At 46.0% G+C, this 13676-nt stretch overlaps 2 protein-coding genes across 2 annotated transcripts; both read left to right on the top strand.

Moving 5' to 3' along the window:
- Window positions 1-2131: 2131 nt before the first annotated feature.
- Window positions 2132-8296, top strand: LOC117858814 (boron transporter 4). The gene is made up of 14 exons (XM_034741948.2): window positions 2132-2311; window positions 3531-3637; window positions 3746-3828; window positions 3912-4104; window positions 4185-4323; window positions 4398-4563; window positions 5397-5563; window positions 5686-5859; window positions 6088-6183; window positions 6261-6377; window positions 6632-6954; window positions 7101-7368; window positions 7463-7591; window positions 7945-8296. The coding sequence occupies exons 2-14, from the start codon at window positions 3534-3536 to the stop codon at window positions 7975-7977; spliced, it is 1992 nt and encodes a 663-aa protein (XP_034597839.1). The 5' UTR covers window positions 2132-2311; window positions 3531-3533; the 3' UTR covers window positions 7978-8296.
- A 3977-nt stretch (window positions 8297-12273) lies between these two features.
- On the top strand, window positions 12274-13164 carry LOC117854872 (uncharacterized). The gene has a single exon (XM_034737130.2). It carries the CDS (start codon window positions 12444-12446, stop codon window positions 12843-12845), a length of 402 nt encoding a protein of 133 aa, XP_034593021.1. The 5' UTR covers window positions 12274-12443; the 3' UTR covers window positions 12846-13164.
- The last annotated feature ends 512 nt before the right edge of the window (window positions 13165-13676 follow it).

Here is a 13676-nt window from a genome sequence, read left to right as displayed (position 1 = left end):
CTATTAAGCCTAATTAGTCCATGATTTGACAATGTGTTGCTATAGTAAACATTTGCTAATGGTGGATTAATTAGGCTTAATAGATTTGTCTTGCCGTTTAGCCTCCACTTATGTAATGGATTTTGTAAATAATCTACGTTTAATATCCTAATTAGTGTCTAAATATTCGATGTGACACGTGCTAAAAATAATCAAAACGAAACCAAACGCCCCCTCAGTAGCCGCGCGTCCGTTTACTCCGTTGTCATCACCTGTCAGTAGCCGATTATCAGTGCTGCATCGAGATAAGAGTATATGTGTATATATATATATCATACTTGTATATATATAAGAAACGCTGATGGAATGGCTGGTCATAGTACAATAGAATAACACTAACAGCTGCAGATTAGACGGCCATTGGGCAGACAGCCACACGAATAATCAAGTAAAATCAAGACGCTCGCGTCACACGGGGCGGACCGGAATCCGCGTACGTGTCAGTTGACTCCATTCCCCCCATCCCAGTTGTTAATGTTAAGAACGTTCTGGTGGCTAAGAACATTCGTTGTTTCACCTGCTGTCCTGACCTGACCCTGCGTTGCCTGCCAGATTATTTGATATATCCGCATGGCCGGGAAGTCACCTGGCGACTTTAATTTGCTGCACACCAAATCGCCTGGCCCTTTGCGTTGGCTAGCGTGCTTGTGCGACGGGTTTTGAGCCATGGAGTTATTGTAGTTTAGCCGTTGCTCCTCCAACTAATCCGCTGAACGTTTGTTTTGTATACACATTGTGTGAGTAATAAACTAAGAAACGAGATCCAGGTGAACACTCCATTCGTGAGAATATGTTATCTATGGTTTTATCATAGACAATGTCCTTTTCATGATTCCTGTCATGTGTTTATATCATCGAAAAATGTCATATGCTGACCGTGAAAAAACGTAGTACTGGCTATAGCGTTTACCTGCGGGCCGTTTTGAGTTACTGGTGCCATGCACTCAACTTGCCTTAATTGGTCCCATATGCTGACTGTGACAACTTGGTCTGTAACACTTGGTTTTGCAATAATTTCAACACCCATCGCAATAATTTTGTTCCAGCGATCGATGCTACTATGATCTGAGGCGATGATCTTTTTTTTTCAAAGTAACTGAGGCGATGATCACAATCTCAACGACGAACCACAAACATAATACCACAGCACAGGAACAGCTACAGCTACTCTACCGCTGAGTGAAAGGCGCTGCGTCCTGACACTTACAGTCTGGAAAATACAAAATCACACGAACATGTAGCTCGCTTGCCTCAGCGAGCGAATCTCAGGTGTCGTCACCCCTTAGATCCCGCGCCATTTGTTTATTTCCCCTCAGGACACAACTGCACACATATCTGCGCCTATACAAAAATGCTTTCATGTCCATTGCTCCGAAGTACAACCTTGGATCACACCAAACGCCACAGATGGGCCATGTGGCTCTGCTTCCAAGCACTCAAAACATTTTCTTCACCGAGCCCTCAAGACGTAGGGTAGCGAGGATTACCTTCCTGTGGACATGCACATGCATCTCCTTTCCCTGCTATCGCTTCGGCGAGGTGGACTTCTGTTGCAGTAAGTAGTGACGCCGACCTCACTGCTTGGTTTGGTGCACCGTGCACGTTGTCCCCTCCGGCACCATGCGCATCACGTTTTGGTTCCTTGAGTTGACGCGACACAGCCATCGCATGTGCATGCTCTATTGCTCTAGCCCGGCGCTCACAAACCTTTGCGTTGCGGCAGCGAACTCGAGCGCACACCTCCCGAGTCCCACCACGGTCGCGGAGGCGGAGCCCGGCGCGCCCCGGGCCCGTCTCCGCCACGTGCTTGGTGGACCCCTGCGGATCACCAGGTGGCCCCCGTACAAGTGTTACAGCTTGACCCCACTCGTCGGCGAGCGAGAGCGGAAGAAGCGCCCCACCCAAGCCCCACTCGTCAGTGGGCGAGACGGGGGCGGAGCGGAGTGGAGACAACGGAGTTGATTGGGAGCGCGTCATCCTCCCTCCCTCCCTTGTCTCCCTGCCTGCGCTTGGCTTCTCCTTCTCCCCCTCCCCCATGTCTCGTCTCCTCCCAATTTGACGCGTTCATTTATAAATACCGGCATTCACGGGACTCGAGCAGCCCACCACGCCGCGGCCCCGACCGCCGCCTCCGCCTCCCTCCGCCCGCCTAGGGATCCGCGCCCGCGTTTGAGGAGAGGAGGGCCCAGCATTGCCGATCGATCCACACGCGCCTCCTCCCCGCGCCGACTAGCGCGCCGCGCCCGCCCGCCCCGCCGCCGCCCTGCAACCGGTACGGCATCCACTCCCCGTCCCCGATCGTGTCGCTCCCGTTCGATTGCTCCGTCGATGTGCACGTTGGTCGTCGTCGGATGATGGGTTGGTTCTGTGTTGGGTAGCGGCGCGTGTGTGTGTCTGCGGATTCGGAGTTGTTCATGGAACCATGGTACTTTTGGCGTTTTGAGACTATTCTGGTGTTGCGGATTTTTTTTTTTGTGTGTGTGCATGCCTGCATGCAAGAGTCATGCGTGCGTTTTTTAGAACCAAGTGGGTTGAGGTTTTTCATGTGTGTGTGCGTGGTTTTTTAGAACCATGTGTGTGTTGTTTCTCTCCGGCCATCAGGAGATTTTTTTGGGGGGAATTAGTTGAGGTTTTCATGGCTGGTTCCGATCGGTTTAGCGCAGTGGTGGAGTGCTTGGGCTGCTCGTAATTAACCTCCGGTTTCTGATAATGTGGGTTTCGAGCGGCTCCATCTGGATCTCGTGCTCTTGTTCTCTCGCCTGCTCGCGTCTCCTGGAAATTCGTTGCACATGGCATGAGCTGCGCATTCCGTACGTTTGCGTGTTTTTGTTTTGTTTTTCTACTGCTGTTTTTGATCCATCCCCTCACGTGGTAACTACGGTTGGTGTGAGTTGTTCTCCTTAAAAGTCGTAGTTGAAAATTGATGCGTGCGTTCGTTCGTTCGTAACTCTGGGTCTGAATTCTTTTCCGAAAAAAACTCTGGGTCTGAATTGGGTCCCACTCGTGAGGGGGGCATCTTCGACCGGACCGTAACCTGCAATTATCGGCTGAAACAATTTTTAGTGCTCTATTCTATTCATCGAAGGATTTTGCACAAGTCCTAGTTGGGTATACCAGCTGAATTAACTGTTAGAGTGGTATTGCTGCACGGAGAAATACAGAACAGTACTTCAAGTACTTTATGTATTAATAATACAGAACATGATGGCTACAACTTCTGGTACCAAAGTTTGTCCAAAATTAAATTGACCTCACCTGAGCTTGAGTTGTGACATAGACAATTGGTTTTTCATGGAGATAAAAAGGTCTTATTTTGTAGATAAACATTCTCTGATTGACTCTGCTCTGTCTTGTTTTCCCTGAAAAAAGATCCAGAGTTATTTGCGGATAAACCGTCTGATGACCGGATGCTAATCATGATTTAAATATTTTTCTATTTACCCTCCATTTCATCAATTCCAAATATAAATGCTAATTTTCCCATCTGACAGATTATGGATCTACTAAGGAATCCCTTCAAGGGAGTCATCGCTGATATCAAAGGAAGGGCAGCTTGGTACAGGCATGATTGGGTTGCAGGACTCCGTTCTGGATTTAGGTCAGTTTGGCGCAAACTATCGTACTGAGTCATTAGCAATGTCTTTCCTATTTTACTTTTCATGTTAATTTCAAAGCTTATCTGTATTATTGGCATATGGATCATCAGGATATTGGCGCCTACCATGTATATCTTCTTTGCCTCTGCACTTCCTGTCATTGCCTTCGGAGAACAACTGAGCACGGCAACAAGTGAGACCTTATCCTCGTGCTACTATGCTAACTAGGCTTGTATGTCACATAAACAGTAAAGAAACAAAATCTGCTTGTTTTAGATGGTATACTCACAACAGTAGAAACATTGGCATCTACGGCGATATGTGGCATCATACATTCAATTCTTGGAGGGCAGCCTTTGTTGATTGTTGGAGTTGCCGAACCAACTATTATCATGTACACTTATCTCTACAACTTTGCCAAGAAGCAGCAAGGCCTGGGAGAGCAGCTATATTTGGCGTGGGCTGGATGGTAATGACTGAAATAGAATAAATCCGAACCTGTTTTAGCTTTCAGATAAACTGAATTCGATATTTCCTCTCTGTCCGTAGGGTCTGCATCTGGACTGCCATCATGTTGTTTCTTTTAGCAATGTTCAATGCTTCCAACGTTATTAGCAGATTTACAAGGGTTGCAGGAGAACTTTTTGGGATGTTAATCACTGTTTTGTTTTTGCAAGAAGCAATCAAGGTACTATAATACTGGTAAATCCTAGTTATTTCTGCAATGGCAGAAGCATTTAACTCAGGGCCTATCTACTACAGGGGATCATAAATGAATTTAGTGTGCCTGAAGATGCAGATAGCAGCTCGCCAATATACCAATTCCAGTGGCTGTATGTCAATGGCCTACTTGGTGTCATATTTTCCATTGGTTTGCTGTTCACTGCATTGAGAACCAGGCGAGCAAGGTCATGGCTTTATGGAGTAGGTTGGTCACTCCTTTTCTACTCTTACATCTGTCTTGTTATATCTAACCTGAGTGCAACTTGTTATGCAAAATCAACGTGCAGCCATTTGATTGATGCAGCAGTCCAGCCTAGAAGCCCTGAAATTGTAATAACAGAATAGTTCCTGCGTCATTATTGTAGGGTGTGTTTTTGGCATATAAATACAACAATAATCACAGCAGTCTTTTAGTATCAAGCGAGTTGGTATAGGCTAGTTTTTGGTATATAAATAGTCTTCAAACAGTAGTTCTCAGCCTTTAGTTTCTATTATTGTATATTTCCATTTTCTACAAGATCAATATTTTATTAAAAATCTTTGAAATACAAATCATAGTTACACAGTAACGATGCATACAATTTGACTAATTATTGCAAAAACATTATAACATTTGACTTTTCAAACAAAATATGATTTAAGTGGAGGGAGGGAATAACATTTCTCGTTTGGACTGGATTGGGGAACGGGCTTCAATGTCAGACCTGGGTTTTGACTAGGCCAGGCTTGAGTATGTTTATGCTTGGGCTAGTCTTGGCCACACTTGAGTCCTGTTTGGGCTGGGCCACATCAGTCATCAGGTTGGGATTGGGTTGAGAACTTGATGTTTTCTTATCAGCCCTCAACTCCAGCTTCCCCCCTGTTTATTTATATGGAAAAATTCGAATTCTGTACTGCAATTTGGCCTTTGAGCCCTTTTAAATCTGAGCAGTAAAAGTATTTATGCTAAATGAGGCAATAAATTTTCATACATTCTAGTTTATTTCTGGCATAGTGCTATTTGTGCACTGACCATACAACTTGATTTGCCATTTACAGGGTGGCTTAGAAGCTTCATAGCTGACTACGGTGTCCCACTTATGGTAATTGTGTGGACAGCATTGTCATATACCCTCCCAAGCAAGGTGCCATCAGGAGTCCCCAGGAGGCTTTTCTCTCCACTTCCCTGGGAGTCAAGTTCGCTGGGACACTGGACCATAGTGAAGGTAATAATTCAATTGTTTACGTTTCTGAGATGCAAATACTAGTGATCTTTTTGGCGCAAACTTTCATAAAGATTGTTCTTCATGACGTAATTCTTAATGCTTTTTCTGTTGTTTACTGTCAGGATTTGTTTTCTGTCCCTCCGGCATATATATTTGCAGCCATTCTGCCTGCTCTGATGGTTGCAGGACTTTACTTCTTTGATCATAGCGTAGCTTCACAGTTGGCGCAGCAAAATGAGTATAATTTGAAGAAACCTTCTGCCTACCATTATGACATTTTGGTCCTTGGAGTCATGGTATGTGGCATTTAAATATTTCTGTCATAAAATTTGTTTATTTAATGTCCATTTGGAAGTTTTCTGCCAATTTGTTGGAAACTCAATCACGTTTGTTGAATCGAAGTATGACAATCTATTTGTTTTCCAGTAGTATAGACAACAGGCCCTCGGTTTATCATGATCTAATTTTTAGTTTAAATGTTATGGTAGTTTATTTCATTTTTTCATGGTATATAAATGTTATAGGTCCTGCTCTGCGGTTTGATTGGCATCCCTCCATCAAATGGAGTCCTTCCTCAGTCTCCCATGCACACGAGGAGTCTTGCTATCCTTAAGAGACAGGTTGGTGAACTTCAAACTTATTTATGTGGCTTGCTAAGGTAGTCTGGTTTGCTCACATGTCATCTCATTAAATTCAGTTGCTAAGCAAAAAGATGGTCGATACTGCCAAGGAGAGCATAGGGAAAAGTGCTACTAGTTTGGAAATATATGGCAAGATGCAAGAAGTTTTCATCGAAATGGATAGCGAACAGAATGTGAGTCTTATATACATCATCAACAACAAAGCCCTCGAATCTTACAGCAATTTTCCTTTACCAATCACATAAACTACCCCTAATTTATCAAATGCAATTTATTGTGAATGCTGTTTCATGCCAAAGCTCATATTATTTCTGCTGCATCTTTGCTTGCTGAAGTACTTTTATCTTGCATACCTACCTACCTAAATGCTGACCATGTTATTCTTTAATATAAGATTATAATAATGCTAAAAGATGTGGTCCTTCAGACTGATTCTGTTGACAAGGAGTTGAAGAACTTTAAGGATGCTGTTCTTCAAGAAGGTGATGAAGAGGGGAAATTGGCTGGAGAATTTGACCCTCGGAAACATATAGAAGCCCACTTGCCTGTTCGAGTGAATGAACAGAGACTGAGTAATCTGCTGCAATCCATATTGGTTGGTGGTTGTGTTGGAGCTATGCCAGTCATCAGGATGATACCAACATCGGTTCTCTGGGGTTACTTTGCCTACATGGCCATTGACAGTCTACCAGGGAATCAGTTCTGGGAGAGGATGCAACTTTTGTTCATTGCAGAAAGCCGACACTACAAGTAATATCTCTTTTCTGCATCTATCCAGTTCATTTGAACAACTGGACGAACATGGCATGATGCAGATCTTGTGTATCTCCTTTGTGATTAAACATCAATTTCAAGACTGGTAGCAGTGCACTAACCCATGTCTGAAACGTTTACAGGGTTCTTGAAGGTCCTCATGCATCTTTTGTGGAGTCGGTGCCTCCCAGAACAATAACCATCTTCACAGTATTTCAGTTGGTTTACCTCCTGATATGCTTCGGCATAACATGGATACCGATAGCGGGTATCCTGTTCCCAGTGCCTTTCTTCCTTATGATACTCATCAGGCAGTATCTCCTGCCAAAGTTTTTTGATCCAATCGTATTGAGGGAACTGGACGCAGCTGAGTATGAAGAACTTGATGGCGTCCCCCACGAACACACTCTGGTATAAATTCATCTTTCCTTCATTTGGAATCCGTTCGTCAGTGCTTTGTATGTCTGACTTCTTCGGTTAAACTGAAATTTGGTTTCTTGCACAGGAGGATGAAGTATCCGAGGCAGGAAGCTGCATTAGCCGTCGAGATGCTGAGATATTGGATGAGCTCACAACCAACCGCGGAGAGCTAAAGCACAGAACTTCAAGCCTGCGCGAAGAAAGATCAGTTCAGGTAAATAATGGGCATGCAGATGGTACCACAATAGGTGTTACAAGGGGATTAGAGATGATTTAGTGATGGCTCAACTGATTTACCCTCTGACCTTTTTTTCTTTTTGCTGGCTTCAAATTAGGAGCCAACCGGTTGAATTTTGCGATCTTTTCTTTTCTTTGGAAGAACAAATAGTCAAGTAAGCACCACGCATGTCAGTGGTTGCTAAAGTAGGCAGATTTTCACAGGCGCAAATCGAAATGCTCCTGTACTTCGAGTTAAGCACATTTCCCACCTTTCTCTTTCTTTTCTCGGAGAGAGAGGGGGTTATATTCCGTCGATTTGAGTTTAACAGCTTCACCTCCACGGTGCAGGTTCCGTCAAATGCCGTTCAGCCAAGACTCTGAAGATAGGAAAGTGTTTTATCTGTAGAGTGATGATCCTCAAGCTGCGGTCCGTTGAGGTGAATACTGTTGCTACGTAATGTACCACTAGTGGTGTTGTACTTGGGCTTTTAACCCAAACGCATCTGTATGGAAGGTGTAATTTGTAAGAACATGCAGTTAGCGTAACTAGGAGTGATTGGAAAGACAGAAGGGATATGAAAGGGAAATGGCTGAACGGGAACGTAGTAGAATCATATCATTAGTTAAATAGACTGTACGGCAAGACCTTACTTTGTTGTGTGGCTCACAGATTATCAATGCAGCGAGTCATTGTTATCAAGTTGCATTAGCTTGATCTCTTCGACTGTACAATCGTGTCAGTATTTGTGAACTCTTGATTTTGTGCACAAAGTGCGCGTGAATGTGAAGATTGATTTTGTGCATAAAGTGCGCCTGGTTGTGAAGATTATAGACAACGAAGAACCTAGCTATTTTTTTTTAGATCTAACGAAGAACCTAGCTGAAAAGTGCTCTCGGGATTTCTGCAGGCTGCCGAAAAGAGAATCGCGCGACGACACAATGGGCCGTCGCCCCGCGCACGGTAGCCTCTCCCGCGGCCCAGCACCAATCCACCATATTATCGGCTCGGTTCCGGTCGGCCCCTCCACCAACGGGCTGGCTATTCTGCTCGAGCGGCACATTTCCATATGGGCCATCATTTCCTTTCCTTGACGAGAGCGTGCCTTTCCTTTTGCAATCGGTGTACTGTGCTGTGCGGAAGTGACGAAATCAGTAAGCACCCAACAAAGATTTTTTTTGAACAAATCAAATATTTAATCTCGTCGCCCCATCCATGATGAGATTGCATAACCAGGTCTACTTACTTTTACGACATTTAATCCTCCTCCTGATGATATACATATCTAAGAGCTCTTTGGCCTTGTCTGTTTTGTCCACGTCACTCTTACCACACTATACAATAAAGAACCCCCTCCTTTGATCAGGTTCAGATTGACTAGGCAGCCTGCCTAAATTATCGCTGACCCGGCCAGCCCGGATGTTTCTTTCGCCTGGATCAGCTCTCCAGGTCATTTCCGAGTCTGAAAGCGGCGTCGCTGCTTTCCGGGCAGCTCGCTGATTATTATCAACTCCTTTTCGGTTTTTTCCAGCGAATGTCCTCGCGCTCGCGGTATATACTAAGCCTAGGTCCATCAGTATCTGTGTCCTCACCTCTTTTGTAAGCCAACTTGTATCTTTTTCTTTTTTCGAGGGACCAATCGAGAAAAAAATATCATGGCCAGTTTGGTACAGAGGGTAGAGCTTTCTTGTGTAAGAAGGTGGTAAGTAATGGTTAGCAACACACAAGCGTAAACCTAGTGGACGACGAACACGTCACGGGGAGGTTTCAGGTTCGTATCGTAATGAACAAGCCCCGCCCGGCGTGGCAGCGTCGACGTACGTGCACGCCGCGCGAAATTTCCACGTGGACGCGGCCGGCCCACCCCGTCGCCGTCGCCCCCGGCCAAAGGCGCGCGGCGAGGCATCACGGCGCGTCGTCGCCGGAGCAACCAGCATATCCGATTTCTACCAGGGGGCGTGCATTTACATGTGCGTCACGCCTCCGCGGCTCGCCGTCGGCCGGCTAGCGGACACGGGGGTTCCCCCTCGCGCGGTCTCGCCGCGAAGGCGGCCGGGGACAACGTGCGCCAGCCAGCCAGGCAGGCCCACATCACACGCGGTTGGTTGGACCAGTTGCCGCTCGCGGACAAGTGACAACCGTCTCGCCGGGCGCCGGCGACCAAAGTATCCATCCACGTCCACCGCCGGTCACCGTCGATCGGGGCGTAGCAACAAAACCAGAGAGAGAGATTCGCACGAGCTGGGAAAAGGACTGTAGCGTACCGCAACGCTGGCTTTGCAGCAAAAGGTGAGACGTGGAAAGGACTGTTTACCCGCATCTCGATCTCATCCCTCTCTCAAGAACTCTAGAAGCTCGGTTTTCTCCCCGGCCTTTTTTCCCCCTTATAATTTGAAAAAAAGAAGTTGCTTGAAATTATTCCAACGGATCACATTTTCCCCACGTTTTCAAAACTCAACCAAAGGTGAAATATGTGACATGATAATGTGCTGGGTCTCGTCTGTCATTGGGTTATATAGAAATAATTTCACTCCACAAAAATATAGCAAGTTCTTTTTTTTCACTTACAAAAATTGAGTTTGAAAGAACAGGAGAAAAACCAGGTAACGGAACACAGCTCAATACTCTCGTTGCCGTAGTGTTCTCCACTCTCTCGTGTGCTATTTGGGCGTCAACCAAGATTGGCAGCTATAATAGCACGAGAGAGTGCTATTATAGCTGCCAATCTTGGTTATGCTAAGAAAAGGATGGGTACCAGGTTTGCGGAGCTGAGGACTGAGGAGGTCACACTACTGACCGGACAGATGGGTTTAGTCCAGGTTTTAGGTATAAAAATCACTCTGTATATCCTAAAATACAAGCGTTTCTAATTTTGACCTAAGTTGAACTATATTAAATTTGGTCGAGTTTATATAGAGAAGTATAGAAATGTATTTTATAATGGATCAATAACACAAATTTGAATATTGTAAATGTTATTGTTCTTTTTTATAAGTTTATTTAGCCAAACTAAAAATTCCGTTGTCTTAAAACACTGGAAATGCTTATATATTGGTGCGGAGGGATCCAATAAAGTATAGAACTGTTGGTTTACTAGACATGTAGCTTTGGATGAATGTTACAAGAATGGTAAAGTGCAACCTCGCAAGGTGCACCACCTAATTAGTACATGAGCATCATAGAGAATAAAATTTCACCAACCAACGAGACAAACGCCAAATTATCAAGGCTAAAGAAATTTTGTCATATTGATACGTAATGGTGAAGATTCTTATCTTTTTTTAGTACATAGAGATAAGCAGAAGGCAACGAAAAAAGCACTTAGAAAAGGCTATTAAGAAACTGATCCAATATTTGAATTGAAACCTGTCATCCCGTTAGATAGAGAGCCATGAAAAGCACAGATCCTCAAGGAAAGGAAAAAAACACACCACTTCGTTTATTTACGATTCCCATTTCCTGTTATAAAACCAAATGAGCCCTATATAGTGCTTCCCCAATTTCTCCGTATAATTTATGAAAAAGGTGCTTCAAACATTGTTTTTTCACGAGAATTCAAAAGCAAGTTTTGACAATCGAAGAGAAAACGAGAAACAATATTGTCAACACCGTTACCATGCCATCATGCCATTCTATCTCATTGAAAGGCACCATGGCGCAGGACCGTACAGGCGCCGGTGCAAGGTGTGCGATGGTTCAGTGCCTCCAAAAATCAAGGGCCATCAAATCTTCAATTAGTACTAATTGATAAAGCTTAATTAAATAGAAAAAAAGGCTGCCTATGCACGTACGAAAGTCCAGCAACTTCAAAGCCCAATACACATGCATGAATGCTCTCGAGGCCCAGACGCTAGCAGATTGATTTTGCCGGTTTGGCTTGGTTCATTGCACACCATCAATAGAAAAATGAGACTAGTTAGTTGTTTGAGTACTATCTTTACTATTTTTGCATTAATATTTGATATGTTCATAGGTAGAGTGAGAAATACCATTTATATATGTTTTATACTTAAGTGAAAATATTTTTTGATTTTGCTGTATTTTCAAATTTTAGGTTTTATTCCAAAGCCTTCAATTTGTAGGTACGGTTCTGCCTGCCATGGTGTTTGGCGGCATCCATACTACATATTAATAGAGCATGTTCGTTTCAGCTACTGCTGCGGCTGTTGCTGCTGCTTTTAGTTCAATACTACAATACTTTTGTATAGTAGGATACAGCTGCAGCTGCAGCAACAACTCAATGCTAAAGCATGTTCGCACCACCTGAAGTCGGTAGACATGACAAAAGCTCAACACTGTTACTTGAGAAAATCCACGCGCGGAGCCGCTGAGCGAACCGCGTTGAACACTTGCCGTTCACGCCAACGACCTCCCGTTCCAGATAAACAGCCCTCCGTTTCCTTCTTTTTCCTCCAAAAGAAAATGTAACCCAACCCAAACCGGCGCCAACGGGGTAAACCCGCCAATGAAACGGTAGGAACGGGGGGAACCCCCCGAACCCGACGGCAGTGGAGCCGCCGAGCCATCCCGTCCCGTGCCGTCCCCGTTGCCCCGAAAGCAAAAAGGGCACGCCCCCATCCCACCCGATCCGCAGTGACGAGCACGCTTCCCCTTCTTCCCACCGTCAAAGCGACGGCTCGCAGGAAAAAACGCACCGCGCGATGCACGCCACGTGCCCACCACGGCCCACCTCCCACCTTATCCGCTCGTCTGTTTCCCTCCTCCGCCCTTCTTTCTCGCCCGCTTTATAATCCCACCACCACCGTTACCGAGCACATCCACTTCCAATTCCAATCAAACCACAAATCACGTCGAGCTCGGACCCAGAGGAAAAGTTTGCAATTTGCAAATGGCAGTGTCGTCAGGGATGGCCGCCTTCTCCGTCCGCCCGCCGGCGCCGGCGCACGCGGCCCGGCCGTGCGCGGCGGCGGCCACGGCGGCGGCCGGCGGTGCCAGGATGCGCGCCGGCGGCGACGGCGGGGGCGCCAAGTGGTGGGCGCCGCTGCTGGGGTGGTCCGGCCAGCCGGACTACATCGACGCGCAGCCGGGCGCGGCGGCGGCGGAGGAGGCGCAGCACCAGCTGCAGCAGCAGACCCGCGCCGGCGCCGCGGCGCGGAGGTTCGGCGTGCTGACGGAGGACAAGGCGCGGCAGCTGCGGATGCGGATGATGGAGACGGAGAGCTTCCACGACGCCATGTACCACTCCGCCATTGCATCCCGCCTCGCCTCCGCCGCGCCCGACAAGCACTAGCCAGCAAAACCGACCACCAACTCGCCGCAAGAAGCAAGCAAGCGCTGTTGTGTATATACATGCTTCCTTTCTTTTGATTTATTTAGGATAAAATAATCCGCGTGGTGATGAAGGGAGGGCTGATTAGAGGAGGGGACTAGTATTAGCATGGTGCCCCCCTCCCGACTCGATCGACCGCGACGACGAGCCTCCCATAGTAGGGGTTGTTTAGCTGTCTTGTGTAGTACCACTAGTCCTTTCACCGAAATGTTATGGAGAGATAAACCTGCCTGTATGATGTTTCCGTTTGTTCTGATAACATGGTTTCGTTTTCTGCGAAGACCTGATTTGAACTGCTTCGATTGAAGAGGATGCGGTGCTTGCGGAGTTGCAGGTTTGCAGTAACCAGGTCCCTAATTCTCGTGTGTTTCAGTTACCAGCTTACATGTCAACTCAAATCTGAACTACTATTAGGCTTCATGGCTTCGCTTTTCAGTTATCTAAATATCTTCGGAAAAAAATTCAGAAGCCAGAACGGATTGCTTGATCAGAGGGAGAAAGGTCACCGGAGTGCCTGCGAATTTTCTTGCACTAAGAGTTCTCATCATATTTTATAATCAGTTATCGACTGATCTGATAACTTGGAACTGAAGTTCCTTCATGATCTGAAGTCTGCACCATCACCAATCGTCCATCAAAGCCTCACAGGAACCCCTTCAATAGCCGTCCCTTTCAGAAATCAGCACTGACTGTGTGTTTGTCATACAGCACACAAGATAATTGTCCCAGAGCGTGTGTGTTTGTCATCCTAGTCACGTCGCGCATCAGCACCAATCAGGCACGGCAACGCAA

Source organism: Setaria viridis, chromosome 5 (assembly GCF_005286985.2).
Source record: "Setaria viridis chromosome 5, Setaria_viridis_v4.0, whole genome shotgun sequence".
Lineage (NCBI taxonomy): Eukaryota > Viridiplantae > Streptophyta > Magnoliopsida > Poales > Poaceae > Setaria > Setaria viridis.
Note: the sequence above shows the minus strand (reverse complement) of the source record. Positions and strands in the feature narration are given on the sequence as shown.

What these genes read in the sequence shown, in the direction of transcription:
- LOC117858814 (XM_034741948.2), top strand. Translation starts at nt 3,534, where the DNA reads ATGGATCTACTAAGGAATCCCTTCAAGGGAGTCATCGCTGATATCAAA. An exon ending in GGACTCCGTTCTGGATTTAG is followed by an intron (nt 3,638 to 3,745) that starts GTCAGTTTGGCG and finishes ATGGATCATCAG; the next exon opens with GATATTGGCGCCTACCATGT. An exon ending in ACAACTGAGCACGGCAACAA is followed by an intron (nt 3,829 to 3,911) that starts GTGAGACCTTAT and finishes TGCTTGTTTTAG; the next exon opens with ATGGTATACTCACAACAGTA.
- LOC117854872 (XM_034737130.2), top strand. Translation starts at nt 12,444, where the DNA reads ATGGCAGTGTCGTCAGGGATGGCCGCCTTCTCCGTCCGCCCGCCGGCG.